Genomic DNA, 18476 nt, shown 5'->3' with positions numbered 1-18476 from the left:
AGGTACAGTACTTTTAATTCAGATATATGAACATATCTCACGAGAGGTCAGACAATCACAGAACAGCTCAACAACAATGAAATGACAAAAAAAAGAATGAGGGCTCATACTGGAGAAAACCTTCAGTAATTAAATATGACTGAGAAGAAGAATTCAACATAACGTACAGTCAAAACTTTATGCAGGAATTGATGCAGATGTGGATCATGTTCATTGGGTGGTGTACTCTATACCAGTATTTTAAAATGTGATACTCAGATATGCACTGTGAGTGAGTGTTTCCTATGCACACTTCTCTTCAATGCATGTCTGAGTTGGCATCTTGTTCACACACAATAGGCGTTTTCGGACCGGAGGAACTTTTTCACCGCAAGAACTAGGAACGATCGTAGTTCTTGGAACGCCGGATTGAGGGACTTTTTTAGCTCCTATTTCAGAGTAGGTACTCTCCCAGCACAATGGGAACCGTGAGTGACATAAGTGTGCGGTGATTGGTCGATCACATGAGCCAATGAGCCATGTTTTTCAAAAACACTGAGCCAAAGAACATGCAAGAGCCGCTGCTTAGCGAGTTAACCCAGTAGCTCAAAGGCTAACCCACTGAGCCGAAGAAACGATAGCAGATTCAAACTGAAATCGCAAACGGTACTTTGGTGACAACTATTTTGCTTGAGTTTATATGACTGTGGCATGCAACAAAGTTGTTTATTTATTCTTATACTAAAAAAAGCTATGAGAGCTTGTGAAATGTAGCAAACTAGCTGCTTGCTGATATCCCAGCTAGAGATGTGTGCGTGCGGCGCTGGCCGGCTTACGTCACTTCAGCGTTCCAATTGGCGGTGCGAGTGCAAACAGAAAAAAGCCCTTGAAAGTATGTAGTTCTCAGTGGGCAGTTCCTCTCAGTGAGTCCCCAGAACCGTTTGGTCCGAAAACACCTAATGACGCGACACCAGATGCGTCACTGGATTTCTTTCTTGTTGCAGATAAACCAAAATCTGACAAAACTCCAAGCTCCCAGTCTCCAGGGAGGTTACTGCTTGTAGATTACACATAGTACAATAACAAGTCTCGTGAGCCGTTTTGAATCTCCACAACACCAGTATTCAGAATCCGTCTCTAAAACCAGTCAAAACTCTTTTGCATCACACAATGCATTTTAAACTTCACTCTCTGCCCTTTCATAGTATTCCAGCCCTCTATTCTTCACTTGTTACTGGTCAAACTGGCTGAGTTGAGTGACCGTGCACCTCTGTATGTGCAATGACCGCAGGAAGGACTACGGTCTTCCATCCCGCTCCTTACTGTTGTATAGAGTCCAAATTGTCTTTGAGTCTTCGGGTCATGCTGGGGATCAGGTTCACATGGTCATCTACACAACTGCCCACACAGCTGTCCATCAGTGATCGAACAGCTGGCTCCTTAGCGCCGGAATCGAAAAGATCCTTCGCCTTATCGTTGCAGTGCATTGTGCATCTGGTCAGACGGTCCTGAGGGGGCAAAGAGGATAGCTAGTTGGCCGGGACACATTGGGAACATGAGCAGTGCGTTTGCGTCGTGGAACCTGTTGCTTTTTATTTTGGCGCCCATATTTATACATTTACACATTTATACACTGATGGCAGAGGCTGCCATACTGCTCTTCAGGAGCGGTTAGGGGTTCAGTGTCTTGCTCAAGGAAACTTCAACACTCTCTAGATGAGCCTAGGATCTAACCAACAACCTTCTGATTACTGGACAACCTCAATACCACCTGGATCGTGACATAAAAAAATCCTTGTGTAGTATGACACAAAAGTCATTAAAAAAAAATATCTAAGAATAGCATGTCATAAAAGTCATTAAAAAAAAGTAATATGTCATAAATAAATCATAGTATGTTATACAAATAGTCACATTATAGTTTGTCATAAAGTCATTAAAAGTCACTAATAAAATCATAGTACGTTATTTAAAAGTCAAAATATAGTATGTCATAAAAAAGTCATATTATAGTATTTCATAAAAGTAATATAAAAATCATAGTATAGTATGCCATAAAATAAAGTCATATAAAAATCATATTATAGTACGTCTTTAAAAAAAATCACAGTATGTTATAAAAGAGTCATAGTATGTCATGAAAAAATAGTATAGTATGTCATAAAACGAGCCGGGTATCAAACCAGCAACCTTCTGATTTCTGGACAACTGCTCTACCACCTGGTCCATGCCATAAATAAATCATAGTACAGTATGATATATGAATGTCATTAAAAAAAAAAATCATAGTATAACATGCCATAAAGGCCATTAAAAAAAGTCATATTATGTCATAAGAAAATCATAGTATAGTATGCCATAAAAAAGCATACGTCATAAAACGTCATAAAAAGTAATATAATAGTTTGTCATAAAGTTATTAATAAAATCATAGTATGTCATATAAATGTCATAAAAAATCATAATATAGTATGTCATACAAAAGTGATATAATAGTATGTCAATAAAAAGTCACAAAAAAAATCATAGTATAGTATGTCATAAAAAAAATTGCATGTCACAAAGTTATAAAAAAACCATAGTATGCCATAAAATAGTCATATAAAAAGTCACATTAAAGTATGTCGTAAAAAATGTCATAAATATAGTATAGTATGTCATAAAAAGTCATATTAATAGTATTAAATGTGATATAATATAATATATATAGTATAAAATCACAGTATGTTATAAAAAAGTTATAAAAGAGTCATAGTACATCATGAAAAAGTCATAAAAATACAGTACAGTATGTCAAAACATCATAAAAGTCATATTATATAAAATCATAAAAAATTATACTATAGTATGCGATAAAATAGTCATAAATTCAAATTATAGTAGGTCTTAAATACATGTCATAAATATAGTATGTCATAAAAAAATCACAGTATGTCATTAAAAAGTCATATTATAGTGTCATAAAAACTCCTTACAAAAACAATAGTGTCATAAAAAAGTCATAAAAATATAGTGTGTCATAAAAGCATAGCATGTAATCAAACGTCATAAAAAAAAATATATTATAGTATGTCATAAAGGTAATATAAAATCATAGTATAGTATGCAATTTCATTTAAAAAGCCTTAAGACTAAGAGTATACTAGTACACACACTATGGACCCCAAATACATCAATTCTGGATGATGATTCATTCCGTTTGTATTCTGTCCAAAACTTCACATCTTAGGAGATTTTGAGGTTTAGTCTGTTTTTCAACAAACACTGGAGGACTGGACCCAGACGACAATAATGTTTGGAAGGTGAATTCTTCTAAGAACTAGAAGACACCTCCTCTTCAGGACAGGGTGAGTTAGAAGAAGTCGCCGCATATGAAAGATTTTCACAAACGATGTGTGGCAGGAAACATTTATTCAAGTGGGGCTTTTCTTTCTTTTCATAAATACATAGGCAGTGAGGCGAGTTATGCTTTTGTACCGTCTCTCAGAATTGCATTTTGAATGGTTTCTTTTTCTCTTTATTTTTTAAGAAAAACACTGTATTTTGGTTGACCGTCCTTGATCTGTCTGAAAGTTCTGTTTTTGGAAAAAGACACATTGTTTTCCTGAATTACAGTGCTAATGTCATATTTCAAAATAAAAATTACAAGTCATGAGAAAAAAGGAATACATTAGTGCAAGAAAAAAAGGAAAAACGGGTTCCAAAAATCAACCGCTTTGCAGAGGAAATTGGAAAAATTATAAAATGTACTGCACAAAACAGAACCAGATTACTCTTCTCTTGTTCACTGACTGTTTACTATGAATGGCCTCGTTTTCACCCAATTTCGGACGCTTATCAGAGCGCATAACCTTTGAACTCTATGATTTCAGCTGTGTGTTGTATTGCTAATGCTGTTGTAACCTAACTTGATATTATTTGGTTTACTGCTTTTCCTGGCTGCAAGCATAACGGTTATTTAGGGACATTGTAGCTTATGCTGAAATGAAGAGAACTGAAGTATTTTCACTTTAGTATAATCCTACTTAAATACTGACTTTAAAAAAATACTCCAGTTAGAAGCAACGCAGTAATAAGAATCCCTTAATCTTTCTAATAATCATTGTAATGCTGTAGTTTCAACAGCACCTCAATTATATCTGCATGTTGCAAGGCTGAATTACAGTACCAACTAGGCAAAGTGGGCACTCAGGGGCCCCAAAAGTCTCAGGTTCACTGTGTGTGTGTATACATTATTTTAAATATAGTTATGAGGTTTCCTCAGACATATATAATGTTCAAATGTATATCCCCTTACTATTAATGGGGTTTCTATATCTGATAGAAAGTGTACTAACACTTTTATTAGAAATCATCTTGAACATGTTCATCTTGAACATATTACTACCCCCCATATGTAAATATAGGTGGCTATATTTAAAAAGAAAACAATGAAAAACTATATATCTGTTACCTCATAAATATATAATTCCAAATAAAATCAAGGAGTTTCTATTTAAGATTGTACACAGGTACTACCCTGCTAAAGATACTATTTGCAAGTTCTTCGCAACTGCTAACAATATAAGCACTTTTTGCAATTGAAAAGGGGAACCTATTGAACATGTGTTTGTAGATCATGCTACTTCTTTTTGGTTAAATTTACAGAAGAATCTCTCAAAACATTTTGAAAAAGATATCATACTAACAAAGATTGAGATATTACTCACTGTCAACAATCCCAGTTTTTCGGCAGATGAGATTTACATAATTGTATGATTATCTTACCAAATATTATACATAAAATGATATGGCTTAAAATAATACCCTTTTTTATTTTTAAAGATACTGATTTTAAAATATATTTGTCTGATTGATAACTTAAATCTCAAAAATTCTAAATTAGCAAAAACTATTAGATTGTTTAGACATTTTAAATATATTCCAATTGTTTAACAGACCCTGATTGTTTTTTGTTTGTTTTATTATTTTGTTTTTATTCATCTTTTCCTTTCCTTACATTTTATTTGTTGTATAATTTATTTTATTTTTATATTATTTTTATAATGTAAAATATATTTGCAGAATTGTACTGAAAAATCTGAACATGTATATGAATTTACTGTATTGAACTTTTGAAATAAAGTATTTTATTGATTAAAAAAAAAAACCTAACCTAACTATACCTAGTATAGTATGTCATAAAATAAAGTCATATAAAAAGTAATATTATAGTTTGTCATAAAGTCATGAATAAAATCATAGTATGTCATATAAAAGTCATAAAAAATCATAATATATTATGTCATACAAAAGTGATATAATAGTATGTCATTAAAAAGTCACTAAAAAATCATAGTATAGTATGTCATAAAATAAAGTCATATAAAAAGTAATATTATAGTTTGTCATAAAGTCATTAATAAAAACATAGTATGTCATATAAAAGTCATAAAAATATAGTATAGTTTGTCATAAAAAAAGTCATTAAAAATACAAAAGTCAAAGAAAAAAACAATCTGAACATGTATATGAATCTACTGTATCGAGCTTTTGAAATAAAGTATTTTATTTATTAAAAAAAAAACAAAAAAAAAAAACTTTATTTCATCGAAATGTTGCCTCACCTGAAACTTCTCCAGCTCTGAAGTGACCAGTCCCTGAGCCTGGGCCAGAGGAGTGTGACACCTCTCGATGCACCGATGCACCACAGACATGGAGTCAGAGGAGCGATCACAGCAGTCTGCAGAGCACCTGAACATGCGACCCTGCAGCAACAACACACACACATAAGACACATGTGCTGCACATAATCAGACTGGTAGAACAATAAAGCACTGCATGCACAGTTCATGTTTGCACAGATAAGACACCTGCCTGCATCACACGGATGTGGTCCCTCTCCAGGCTTTGGACCATGTCTTCTACAGCAGCATGAACTCGAGCCTGATGTGCCTCTGCCATCTCTGTCCGGGCTGCTCTCTCCAACAAGTCTTCACTGATATTTAAGATTAAACTGATATTTAAGATTCAAGCTTAGCATCTAAACCAGACCGGACTGACGCGATGTGTCCACGGCAAGTTCCTTTAGCCTACAATATAACAAACACTTACTACTAAGGTCACCTCCATTCAAGCATGGTTCAAGATGAGGAGGAGACATTGGCAGCTACTTCCGCTTTACTTCCGCAACCGGTTATAGAAACAAAATCTCCACTTCCGCTTTGTTTTTCAAAATTGAGTCCCAGTTGATTCAGACTTATCAGAGATGATGAACTATTCAAGATTCAAGAGTTTTATTTGCCATTTGCACCTATAAGTACATTGGAATTCTGAGCAGTTTACACCGAGTCAGCTTTAAGAAAAGAAAAAAGGTAGAAAAGGCACAAGGTAATAACAGTACAAAATAAGTAGCACATTCAACTCAACACAATAAATAAATAAATTATTAAAATATAAAACGCCCTAAGTGTAGTCAATAAATAAACTAAACTACCTTTTTATTCTCAATATTTATTTATTTATCTCGTGAGAAATGATGCTCAGGTTCTTCAAACGTCCACAAGCCCTTTTTCATGTATAAATCATTGAACAGTACGTTATCATAACTGGATTTTAAATTACAAATTAGCCTTTACTGTATGTCTCTCAGAGCAATGATTTAAAAATATTCCTGCTGGTTTACAAAGCACTAAATGGTTTAGGGCCAAAATACATTTCTGATCTTCTTCTATGTTATGAACCATCCAGACCTCTCAGGTCATCTGGATCAGGTCTGCTTAGTGTCCCCAGACTCTGAACTAAACATGCAGAAGAAGCAGTTTTCAGTTTTTATGCACCAAATATTTAGAACAAGCTCCCACAAACCTGCAGGACCAACTCCAACTCTGAGTTCCTTTAAATCAAAGCTTCAAACTTTCCTGTTTGCTGCTGCTGCCTTTTATTAAACCAGATAATGATCTTATAATGCACTAGAGCTTTTACTCTTGTGTGTTATACTCTATTTTAGCTTGTATCCTAGCTTTTTTTTTAGCTTGTTTTTATTTTCTAATCTTTAATGTTTTTATAACTGTTTTAATTATTGAATGTTTATGTAAAGCACTTTGAATTGCCCTGTTGCTGAAATGTGCTATACAAATAAAGCTGCCTTGCGTTGGCTTGCCTATACATCATTTTTTTTATCTTGTGAAAAGGTTAATTATATTATTCATTAATTGTAGAGAAATTGCTCACACTTATCTCAGTTTTTAAATCTCAAAATAAGATTTTACGACCTTTTATTGTGAAATTCAAATATAAGCGTACCCGGAAGTGTGTGTCAACAGTAAGAGACGTTCACGGCGCTCCGACATGATTCAACCCTTAAACTAGTTTAGTTAGTTATTGACACTTTCTAGTCCGATAGTGGCTTTTGTTAACAGTTAAGTTGTCTGTTTAAGTAGACAGGGAGAAGATTTACTTTTACTTTTATATTTATCTTGAGTTGTAACGGAGAGGATAACTGTGAAGCTACTTCTGGATCAACAGCAGCCCTCCTCTAGTGTCAGTGTGAATAGTGAGTCTTTAAACGCACCTCTTTCTCTTTATAACGTGTTTAATATTAGATATATACTATATATATTATACTAGACAGACCTGATAGCGTTAGCCTCGACTTTATAACAAGTTAGTGTTGTTATTCTTGGCGTGAGTGTGAACTCCTGTGAGTGTGACCTTTGACCAGGACTGATAAAGACTGTTGCCTTCAGGAACTCACCCATACTGTAAGAAGAGTGTATGCGGAACTGATGATGGCTGATGCTTACTCCTCTCTGTACAGATGCTCCAATAGTGCAGTAGAGAACTAGACAAACCACAATGAATCCACGGACCCTGCCACTGAGAGCCCTGCTGTTTCTGGGGCTTTGGCACACTGGGAGAAGAAGTCTAGCCTCAGCCCCACCAGAGCTGCAAGATCAGCCCAAAAAGATAGGTAAGCCTGTCCCAAAAAACACATCAATCATTCTTTCTATAACTAGAATACCTACTCAATTTGTTCTGATACTTCCATCTTCTAAAGTCTGACACACTGGAGGATAGACAAGCATTATCCTCCCTATGATGCTTAAAGTAGAGGGTTCATAATATTATATTTATGTGGGCGAGACCTCACTGTGACCTTACCCACAATACAGTTGCATTGACATATGTGAGCAAGTAAAAAAAACTAAAACAAAAATACTTGAAGTACATAAAACTTAAAGAAAAAATAGATTATCATACATCATCATTTGCATATGGTATAATTTGTGCAAATAAGGTTGCTATCTGGTGGCACACTCAGTATGTGAGTTTACAGTGAGATGGCATTTGCAATAAAATCCCCTCAATACTTAAACTGCTGATTAGTTGCCCTCCTGTAGTGCCCTGTCAAATTCATCAGTCAGTTAGTCAATATGAAAGATCACCAATAATTTAATGGGATGATATTTTATATATTAGACAGTAGTCTGATCTTTTTTTTTTACCTATGATTTAACTGAATCAGGGACTCGTAAAGTCACTTCTAAGAGGATATTGCCGTTGCCCAAACTATGAGGCCTCATCAGAGGGAACAGAATGAAAGTCGATTAATCAGTTACTCGATCGATTCTGATAATAGATGAATCATTTATTTATTAGTCATTTATTGAGAAAAAAAAGCCGTCTCAAAACGTCACCTTGAGCTCTGGGAAAATATTGTAGCGGTTTGTCTTAAAGTTGCTGGTCGGCCAGTCAGGTCGGGGCCTGACAATTTTTATAGTCAGAGTCTTGTCAAACGCTACAAAGGGTACATGCATCAGAATACACCATATAAATCACATGAACCCTTTTAATCATTGCAATGAGACTCAAATAACCTGGTTGATTTTCACCCTCTTAAATAAATCACAAAACCACATCTCTTTAAATGCAACAAAGAATATATTGACATTTTGTAGACTGAATGATCAAAAATAATAATAATATATAAATAAGTAATCTCACAAAAGTAAAGCTGCAGGTGTCAAATAAAATAAAACTGGGGAAAGTTCATCTTATAAATGTGCATATGGACCAACAGTATAACCAGCGCTATTATTCAAATGAAGAATAATTAATGAATCAAATGAAAATATTCACATACATATATTTAAGTGACCTCAAGAGAATGATTCCAGCTGTTACAAAGTGGGTTCACTGTGTTGTCATTGCTCCTTTTAAAGCTGTGGTCGGAGCAGGCATAGGTGGCACAAGTGCAGCGTTTTACCTGAGGCAGGAGTTTGGAGCCGGGGTGAAGATCGATGTGTTCGAACCCGGCGTTGTTGGCGGACGACTAGCGACGGTGAAGATCGGAGAGTATGAGTATGAGACGGGAGGCTCCGTGATCCATCCTCTGAACCTGCATATGAAGCACTTCATTGAAAAACTAGGTAACTTATCCTAATTTAAACAGATTCAGCACAAACACATGAATAATTGAAAATATTATTGGTATGTAATCCACTGTATTTGAAACTTAGAGAATAACCCTCTTACTATATGTTTGTGTTCAGGTATTCCTCCAAGGACAGATGTCCCCTCTAAAATGGCAATCTTTGATGGAAAGGAGCTCACGTTTGAAGAGAGCGACTGGTTTATAGTAAATTTCTTGCGCATGCTCTGGCGATACGGGTTCACCTTTCTCCGAATGCATATGTGGGTGGAGAGTATTATGGACAAATTCATGAGGTGAGGAGGAAAAGTAGTTGTCATGGCTCCTAAATCTCAACATGAGATCCACGAATATCAACACAGGTGATCATGTAAATCCTTTTATTCACAGGATCTACCAGTATCAGCAGTTTGGTTACTCATTCTCCAGTGTGGATCGGCTCCTTCACGCCATGGGCGGCGATAGTTTTCTTACCCTGCGGAATCAGACCCTGGAGGAAGCGATGATCGGCGAAGGATTTTCGCAGACCTTCCTCAACGATATTGTCGTACCCATCGCTCGAGTCAACTACGGCCAAAGTGTCCGCATCAATGGCTTTGTTGGTATGTTTGGAATTGCGTATCCCAAGGTTTTTGTTGAAAATCTGTAAAATAGAGGTAACATTTACTGTATGTGTTGTCTTCTAGGGGCAGTGTCATTAGCAGGAGCAGATTCAGGCCTGTGGGCAGTGGACGGCGGCAATAAGAGGGTGTGCTCAGGACTGCTGTACAACAGCAAAAGTGAGCTCATCCCTGCCAGAGTGACGTCGATTTCAGTAAAAGTCCGACCATCCAAGACAGGTACCTTTCACATTCCTTCGTTTGGCAGAACTGGCCATTTTCTCCCACCGATGCATTTCTAATGTTCACACTTTTTTAATGTCAAATACTTAACTTCCCTCCGTCTCCCATTTTCAGGCACAGTGGCCAGTTTCTACGAGGTTAACTATGTCGGAGAATCAGGCTCAGCACACTCTCTGTACGACATAGTGGTAATAGCAACACCGCTACACCAGGGAAAGTCCGACATCACCTTCTCGGGTTTCTCCCCTCCAATCCCCTCTCACTACCCCGGACGTTACCACCAGACTGTCGCCACTTTGGTCCACGGCATGCTCAACATGTCCTACCTCGGGACCACCGAACTGGCCTCGAAGTTCACCGTGTCTGACGTCCTCACCAAAGACTCGGAGGGCTCCCTCATCAACAGCCTGAGCTCTCTTGACCCCGTGCACATCCCTGAGGGTTACAAACGCCCCCCCGCCAGCCAGACCAAAGTCTGGAAGGTGTTCTCCCAACAGCCGCTGTCCCAAGAGCAGCTGCAGGACATGTTCCTCTCCTGGGATTCAGTGTCGGAGACTCGGTGGCTGGCTTATCCTTCTTACCACCCGCCGCACCGTAGGACGCCTCCCTTCGTCCTGCACGACCGGCTGTACTACCTCAACGCTCTGGAGTGGGCGGCTAGCGCCATGGAGATCAGCGCCATCTCCGGCAGGAACGTGGCCCTGCTGGCGCACCACCGCTGGCACCAACAGGTTGACAAGATCGACCAGGAAGACCTGCACACCCGACTAAGAGGGGAACTCTGAAAAAGCAATAAAATACGATCAATCAAGTACAGTATAAACCCGCACAGATACTCGTGGACACCGCCTGCTGCACTATAAATACACTCCTGTCAGGGCAACTCTCTTTCAGGTATCTGGGGTGCTCTGACCCCTTTAAACTCAAAGGACAATTCCAGTTTATTACAAGTTGGATCTTATTGTTGTAGTTTTGGCCATCATTTCTATCTTTTGCTCAGCAAAGTGGTTGCTAAGATCTGGGAAATACAGTGACGTCGCTATAATGACAGGGGAAAGAACACGAGCAGTCAAACAGTCAGACAGGTTGTACACGAGTCAACAGATTATCTAAACTACTTTACTTGGAGGTAAAACCGTTTCTAATCCTTGTGCACACATACAAATATGGTGTTTTACAGTTAAACCAGCAGCTGTTCTTCCAAACGCTTCTGGCTAACCTGGGGGGTTTGTTTTAAACCTGTCTGCCTACCCGTCTCTTGCCCCGTCTCACTTCTTTTTTAGCGTTGTCTCTGCTTTCCCAGATCTCAGCAACAAGTTAACTTGGTGAGTACAATGTTATTCTTACCAATAGGAATATTGACCGAAAAAAAAAAAAAAAGGACCAACTGGAATGATCCTTTAATCACCCAATCAATAGCCACCACGGTTCATCATTCAGCAGCAACAATAGCACAAATCACACTTAAAGGTGGGTCAACAATGTACTGTGCTGAATTTTGTAAATCACTGTGAACCACGCTGCACTCCAGGGTAGACACACGCTTTTTAAGTGTTCCTCTGTCTTAGAGTGTGTCTTGAACAAATTTTTTGATTTTTTTTATGTGCACTGCTGCAGGTATGAACACGGTACAGCTAACGTCTTGCAAATCAGCTTGTTACTGCCCTTTTATTGATGTCTTCTGTCTCTCTACCTCCTCAGCAGACATATGTTGTCAGTGAGTACAGACTTGTGCAACTAAGACGTTGTCTTTGTAAATCGGATGTCATTGATTTCAGTTAAGAAAAGTATTAACAAGTCCATGTTTACTGATAAATTTAATAACTTGGACAGTCTAATCACGCTGACGAGGTGTATGAATTCAGCTTGTTAAAACTATGATTGTGCCTTAAATATATCTGAGTAATCGGCTTGCATCTTTATTACATGATAAGTCTCCCTTTAATTTTGGAAATCATTTGTCCTTTGGGTCTTCCTGTGTCATTTTTAATGAAGTGAGTCAGATCACCGGGACCAAACTGAGAGAGCACAATGCATTTCTGTGTTTTGTTGTAACATGGAGGAGAATCTGTTTTTTAAAGTATCCTGTGCCTGTGGTTTATCAGATGTCATGCTACTGTACCTATGTAAACCACTTTCACGTTCTTTAGCTACTTTGGGAAGAAAATTGTAGTTTGCTAATTGTTTCTTAAAGCACTTTTAAAGGTGTATATTTCTAGATTTTTGAAAGAAGTTTTCTGGTTGTGAGTCAAGACACTGTAGCAAAAATGTTAATAGTGCTGTTTAATTGACGGAAAAGTTTCAGGTTTACACTTCTCTTTATAAATGCCAAAAAAACAACCATGTGGAGTATTTTGTCTGGCTTCTTCTGCACAAATAAAATGAGGCTCTTATTTACAAAATTATTATATTACAATATAATTTTAATCAATACTGAAACCTTCCAAACTAAACAGTATGTTTTGCAAGTGTTTACAATCACAATAAAGAGATGAGACCTTGTCTGCTTTGTACTCTTATTTGACATTTTACTCCAAAGCCATATCTGGTATGTATTAAAAGACGGATTCAATTGTGTTTGAATCACTTCTCAAGACATTCTGCACTCATACATCTCACTTTCTATGAAGCAATTTGCAAATTAGATGTGTAATGGTGATATTGATGCCCATTTTATTCTCGCCTGTGTATTAGACTCAACTTGTACTCTTGTTTACTATTTCTTTCTATCTCGTTTCACTTTTAAAATCCATTTGCATCCTCTCTTTGATCTGCACTATTAATTGAGGAATTGTCTCACTGAGCGACATTGTGACCGATCATTCATAAGCACATGGACGTGCGGTGAAATCACCATTTCCATCCCCCAAAAAGGAAATGAACATTGTTTTCAGCTCTGATGCAAGGACTCCCGTTTTTTTCTCTTTTGTACAGACACAGACACAGTAACACCCTAAATAAAGGCCCGTGTGACTGAGGGGCCAACAATGGGCGGCATTGACGGCCTGAATAAGGCTACGTCTGTGTGGTGATGTGCCACCCAGCTGTCCTCTCAGGTAGGGAGGGACAATGGTACCAGAGCCGCCTGTCCATGCAGAGCATGTGATGTGACTGAAGATATAAGAGGCTGGAGACTGACAACAACCCAAAATCTTCCACTACCCAGACCAACAGCCAAGATGAGATTTCTAGTGCCAATATGCGTTTTCCTCGCTGTAGCAGCATTTCACTCCGGTAAGAAAAATAAATAGTTATGATTTTTAAGGGAATTAGAATATGACTACGATTTAAAATGGGGTGATCTCCACTGATGGAGACTGGGAGGGTATAATCTGGTACAAACATTCAAGTCTTGTTTGTTTTTATGTATGTTCACTTGATAATGTGCTTCTACAGAAAACCCATTCATGCCTATTTACTGCAGAAGATGTTCAGTTATGTATTTATTTAAAGCCTTACTGATGTGCTTACTGACCGATGTCTTTATGTACTTGTGATGACTTCTAGCTCTCTCAGCTTCTCTGGAATCTGCAGAGAAAGAGGAAGTAGTTGCTCAGCCCGGTGAGGAATTATTGTCATAATACAATTATCAACAATAATAAAAATTAGTTATGTAAGGGTGATGATACTTGCATGCTTCAACACTGATGCAAATGCCTTGTGTCTTTCATGCAGAAGGGCTAAGTGAACTGCAGAAGATAGGTACTGTGAAACTGATGTTTGATGTGTTTTATGTACTTTATGTTCAAGTCTGTGTGTATTAATTCACCTGGCTGCAAGAGTGGCAGCTTTTTCATTTGCTTAATAACAGGGCTGTCAAAGTTAACGCGATAATACCGTGTTAACGCAAATTTGTGGCACTAATTTCTTTAACACACTTGCGATTTTTAGGTTGTAGCAGCCTCAAAAAGTTAAAAGTGAAGATACTGCTATCATATGAATATTAGAAAACCTGTAGAATCCATGTCATGTCATACTAGATTGTCGCAAAGGAGGCTAAATAATGCTCCAAACTTGTGTTAAATTTTGGCTTGGAAAAACTGGCATGGCCATTTTCAAAGGGGTCCCTTGACCTCTGACCTCAAAATATGTGAATGAAAATGGGTTCTATGGGTACCCACGAGTCTCCCCTTTACAGACATGCCCACTTTATGATAATCACATACAGTTTGGGGCAAGTCATAGTCAAGTCAGCACACTGACACACTGACAGCTGTTGTTGTCTGTTGGGCTGCAGTTTGCCATGTTATGATTTGAGTATATTTTTTATGCTAAATGCAGTACCTGTGAGGGTTTCTGGACAATATTTGACATTGTTTTGTGTTGTTAATTTATTTCCAATAATAAATATATACATACTTTGCATGAAGCAAGCATATTTGCCCACTCCCATGTTGATAAGAGTATTACATACTTGACAAATCTCCCTTTAAGGTACATTTTGAAAATTTGCGATCAATCACGATTAAATATTTTAATAGATTGACAGCCTTACTTTATAATGACACAGGGAGACTCATCGGTTTGTGAAAGCCACCTACCAGACTCACTTTTATTTGATCTGTAACACTACATTTCTTCACTTTTATTACTACATAAACTGCCCATTGTCTTGTATTGCGTCATCCTATCACTCTGTGTCCTCAGATCAGATGGAGTTTGAGGCCGCTCAAAAGGGTGAGGCCGCTCAGATGAATGGTAAGTTTGACAAAGTCCAGGGCAATGACCCAAAACCCAAAATGAGGCAACTTCATAAGCAAATATACCTTTCATTCATTGTGTTATTTTTAACCCTTTCCTGTGCAGTTACAGAGGAACAGAATGAGGAAACTCGCTACCTTGGTAAGAGGAACTACATGAGTTCTGACCACATTCAAAACTAATAAATGCTGATTCAGGCTCAGTTTGTAATGCAATCTTTCAAACATTTTACATGCAGAGGCCGTTAAAGATGGATCTGGTAAGTTATACTTATATACTATGATGAACACTTGAACATATTCATCGTGTGTTAAACGCCACCTGTTTCCAACAGTGGAGGAGCAAACTGGAGCTCAGGATGACAACACAGGTGTGTAAAAAAACAACAGCATCCTGCTGGCTTGAATTAAAAGACAACATGTGATCTTTCTGTACCTGATATCTCAACATTACGTAACTGTGAAATCCTCCTCCAGCAGAGGGAGGTGGGAACTCTGACGCAGCAGCTCAAGAGGGTGAGAGAGGTTTTACTGTTCAAGTATCCGCCTGCAGATGGTAATAAAGGACAGATTAGAAAAAGGTCTGCAGTACCTCAAAGTACACTAACATGTAAAATATCACAACTTGTGACTGATATCTCGCCCACAGAATCCCAGTCTGAGTCCTCTGAGGAAGCAGATGGTGAGATTGCGACACTAAGTTTTTATTTCAGCACATTAAAACTGTAATTTCAGCTCCTTTCATTCTATCAATGACAATTTGTGTCTATTATTTATTGACAGGGAGACAGAGGAGGGGTAAGTGATGTAAATCTACACTAAAACACTACAACTAATACATTTTTAGTTGTTAAACTTCTTTTATTTAGTGATAAACAACAATATATAGTACACAGCAGTTTGTCCAAATAGGATTTAAGAGTTTTTTTACTGTCTCTAGTTTTTTTAAACTCAAATTAATTTTCATGTCTTCCCAGAGCACCATGAGACAGTGTCAGAGACTGTGAGCAGTGTGGGTAAGATCAAGTAAAATGGCCACTGACTCACTCACATACTGATGAATCCCACACTAAAACTACTTGCTGTGACTCTCCATTTTCTCCTCTGCAGATGAAGCCAATCAGGATTCAACCAAGAAGGAACAAGGTGAAAACGTCTAAATGCCACACACACATACATCTGTAATGATAAATGTATCCTTATCTGTTCACTAGTATTATCCAGAGACGGTGGTTAACTTTTTTTTTTTAGGCGGACTCGTAGTACCTGCTGAGGCAAGATGTGGTGAACTGTTTTGAGCAACACAGTGAAAGTCAAATTGTAGGTTATGCAATGAACAGAATGTGCAAAACAGAGCCAGTCAGAGCTGGTCTCAGCTAGATTCAAATGGTGTTAAAAAGCCTTTATAGGTCGGGTTCAAAATCAACTGTAAAATGACTCAAGAGCACTTATAAATTCACAGCTCCACAGCTTGTAAAAACAGTTTTAATGAGTAAAAAGAGTCAAAACAAATGTTCTAGAGAGATATTTGAGTCAGCACAGAGATCGGTTGGCTGCTTGACCTCCAAAATAAGATTGTTTATTGGAACACAGTCCTCCTTGTATGTGAGTAAATCTAGGACAAGAATCCAGGGCAGTCTGAGACGTCTGTCCCCAGGTAGCTATTGTCCTTGATTTATACTGTATCATCTGCTCCTGGTTATTTTTAGACCAAGGATGCACTGTCCCTAACCTAAAAGATGCCAAACGGATTGTTTTAAAATTGATGAAATTCCTCTGGTCCAAGGTTATTGATGCGGCGATAAAGGGTCATCTTTTAGATTCAAATTCCTGAGAGGGCAAAATCCCGACCGACTTTACCATTTTTCAGAGGCTGTAGCAGGAGGTTCAGTTTTAGAGGTAGAGTGAAGGTACAGCTATCATATGAAACTAAAAAACCTAACAAATCCATCGGTACCAACCAGGTCATGGTTGCTTGTCGGTAAGGAGACAAAGTAATGCTCCACATTTGGGCTATATTTTAGCAAGGAAAAACTGGCATGGCCATTTTCAAAGGGGTCCCTTGAGCTCTGACCGCAAGATATGTGAATAAAAATGGTTCTATGGGTACCCACGAGTCTCCCCTTTAGTTCTGGGCAAAAAACATCCAGCTTTTTTAATGCAGTACAAATTTGTTATTTTCGCCTATTCTAAAATGATGTGTTTGCATATTTCTGCATACTGAGCTCCCTAAATAGTCGTGGAATTGCATAAATTGGGTATCACTGTAAAGCTGAGACTCTTGTGGATCCAATGAGCCCAATTGTATTCATGTGTGATGATGTTAGTCCCCATAGCAGCCATTTCGTTGTAGCGAGACCATTTGTTTGCCTCATGAAACTTCACAGCCATAAACTAGAGACCTAGAGCATTCAGAGGATGTGTAGCTTTCCTAGGTATATGGACAAAAACACAGTTTCAGAGCAGTTTTCAGAACAGAAGTGAATTTTTTTTATTACAAATCACAAGCATGGCTTTTTCTATGGTGTTCCTCAAGGTCTTGGTGACTTAATCTGGTATTTTGGTGGGATTATTGATCATATTTATCAATTCTCGATTGGTAAAAAAAGGTTAAATTTAGCACCAAATCTGTGTAACAAATAGTATCAACCCACAAATTGCTGCAACAACATAGACATAATAGAGCATAGGAATGACCTTCATGTATTTCCGTCATAATGCTCTAAACCTTTATTCACTTTTACAATTTATTTTAAATAATTAATTCATGTTTTTTTCTGATTTATGACTAAACAACTTTGACACACAGTGCTGAGCTGCATCTCAAATTAATCTTCAGGTTCCAAACTTTAAGATGATTTACACCACTTCTATGGGACATCTACTGTTGACCTGCTATCTCCCCCTAAAGACCCCCTGTACTCCCCCTAAAAAAGACAAAAACTGGTCTGTTGTGGGTCTCAGAGGGTTAAAAAGAGAATCAGCCTGTAGCAGTACATCCTAACCCTTTGGGGATAGATTATGCCTCGCTTTGTGCTCTACGGCAGTAAAATAACACTGGTACAGTCATCATTCATCACTAGATGCGCAGGAGTGAGCTAGTGAGTCATATATCAGAAAGCCCTGGATGTGAAGCCCTGGAAAACTACTGAATTGTGGTGTGTTTGCAATGTAAAGCTAGCGTAAAGGAATCCTTTCTTGTCTGTCCCTGCGTCACAGATGTACTGGAGTGAGGAAGCGCAGCAGCACGTGGATCCCAGCGCTCTCTCATTACCCGGTGTCTGAGCGGCACTGAGCTTACTGCCAATAAAAAGGGAACTATTCCACCTATCTGTGCATCCTCTGTCCTCTTTTGTTTCATGTGACAAAATGCTTCTGTGCAGTATTTCAGTGCTGCTTATTGGGATATTTACTCAGATAATACAGCATTATTTTACCACAAGAACCTGACTTTGAGTGTTTAAAGTACAATACTTTGTTGGTTGTTGTGATATATACTATTATATATAGAAGGTTTTATATATTATAAATTAGTGACAAAAA

General features: G+C 37.8%; 3 protein-coding genes across 6 annotated transcripts; 2 read left to right on the top strand and 1 right to left on the bottom strand.

Moving 5' to 3' along the window:
- Positions 1-6080, bottom strand: fam136a (family with sequence similarity 136 member A). The gene is made up of 3 exons (XM_074617798.1): positions 5836-6080; positions 5586-5726; positions 1-1487 (listed from the first exon to the last, which is right to left on the bottom strand). Exons 1-3 carry the CDS (start codon positions 5920-5922, stop codon positions 1299-1301), a joined length of 417 nt encoding a protein of 138 aa, XP_074473899.1. The 5' UTR covers positions 5923-6080; the 3' UTR covers positions 1-1298.
- A 1177-nt stretch (positions 6081-7257) lies between these two features.
- Positions 7258-12735, top strand: pcyox1 (prenylcysteine oxidase 1). Its single transcript, XM_074618154.1, has 7 exons — positions 7258-7513; positions 7778-7930; positions 9183-9389; positions 9513-9687; positions 9782-9993; positions 10078-10230; positions 10348-12735. The coding sequence occupies exons 2-7, from the start codon at positions 7816-7818 to the stop codon at positions 11016-11018; spliced, it is 1533 nt and encodes a 510-aa protein (XP_074474255.1). The 5' UTR covers positions 7258-7513; positions 7778-7815; the 3' UTR covers positions 11019-12735.
- A 595-nt stretch (positions 12736-13330) lies between these two features.
- On the top strand, positions 13331-18263 carry LOC141757594 (uncharacterized). 4 transcript variants are annotated; one of them, XM_074618176.1, is made up of 13 exons: positions 13331-13467; positions 13741-13794; positions 13909-13935; positions 14881-14931; positions 15040-15075; positions 15173-15193; positions 15269-15304; positions 15414-15449; positions 15583-15615; positions 15717-15731; positions 15911-15949; positions 16044-16079; positions 18153-18263. In XM_074618176.1, exons 1-13 carry the CDS (start codon positions 13413-13415, stop codon positions 18164-18166), a joined length of 453 nt encoding a protein of 150 aa, XP_074474277.1. In that variant the 5' UTR covers positions 13331-13412; the 3' UTR covers positions 18167-18263. The 4 variants fall into 4 exon arrangements, 2 of the variants coding, with proteins under 2 accessions (XP_074474277.1, XP_074474276.1); XR_012591675.1 differs by having other exon boundaries at positions 13335-13467; positions 15717-15740; XM_074618175.1 differs by having other exon boundaries at positions 13336-13467; positions 15411-15449.
- The last annotated feature ends 213 nt before the right edge of the window (positions 18264-18476 follow it).

This window comes from Sebastes fasciatus, chromosome 19 (assembly GCF_043250625.1).
Source record: "Sebastes fasciatus isolate fSebFas1 chromosome 19, fSebFas1.pri, whole genome shotgun sequence".
NCBI classification, from domain to species: Eukaryota; Metazoa; Chordata; class Actinopteri; order Perciformes; family Sebastidae; genus Sebastes; species Sebastes fasciatus.
Note: the sequence above shows the minus strand (reverse complement) of the source record. Positions and strands in the feature narration are given on the sequence as shown.

Bases quoted from the DNA above. Each gene is read 5' to 3' on its own strand.
- LOC141757594 (XM_074618175.1), top strand. From the start codon at position 13,413: ATGAGATTTCTAGTGCCAATATGCGTTTTCCTCGCTGTAGCAGCATTT. The intron at 13,468-13,740 runs GTAAGAAAAATA...GATGACTTCTAG, and splicing joins TGTAGCAGCATTTCACTCCG to CTCTCTCAGCTTCTCTGGAA. The intron at 13,936-14,880 runs GTACTGTGAAAC...CTGTGTCCTCAG, and splicing joins AAGTGAACTGCAGAAGATAG to ATCAGATGGAGTTTGAGGCC.
- pcyox1 (XM_074618154.1), top strand. From the start codon at position 7,816: ATGAATCCACGGACCCTGCCACTGAGAGCCCTGCTGTTTCTGGGGCTT. The intron at 7,931-9,182 runs GTAAGCCTGTCC...CTCCTTTTAAAG, and splicing joins AGATCAGCCCAAAAAGATAG to CTGTGGTCGGAGCAGGCATA. The intron at 10,231-10,347 runs GTACCTTTCACA...TCCCATTTTCAG, and splicing joins AGTCCGACCATCCAAGACAG to GCACAGTGGCCAGTTTCTAC.
- fam136a (XM_074617798.1), bottom strand. From the start codon at position 5,922: ATGGCAGAGGCACATCAGGCTCGAGTTCATGCTGCTGTAGAAGACATG. The intron at 5,727-5,835 runs GCAGGTGTCTTA...TTGTTGCTGCAG, and splicing joins ACCACATCCGTGTGATGCAG to GGTCGCATGTTCAGGTGCTC. The intron at 1,488-5,585 runs GTGAGGCAACAT...TTGCCCCCTCAG, and splicing joins CAGAGCTGGAGAAGTTTCAG to GACCGTCTGACCAGATGCAC.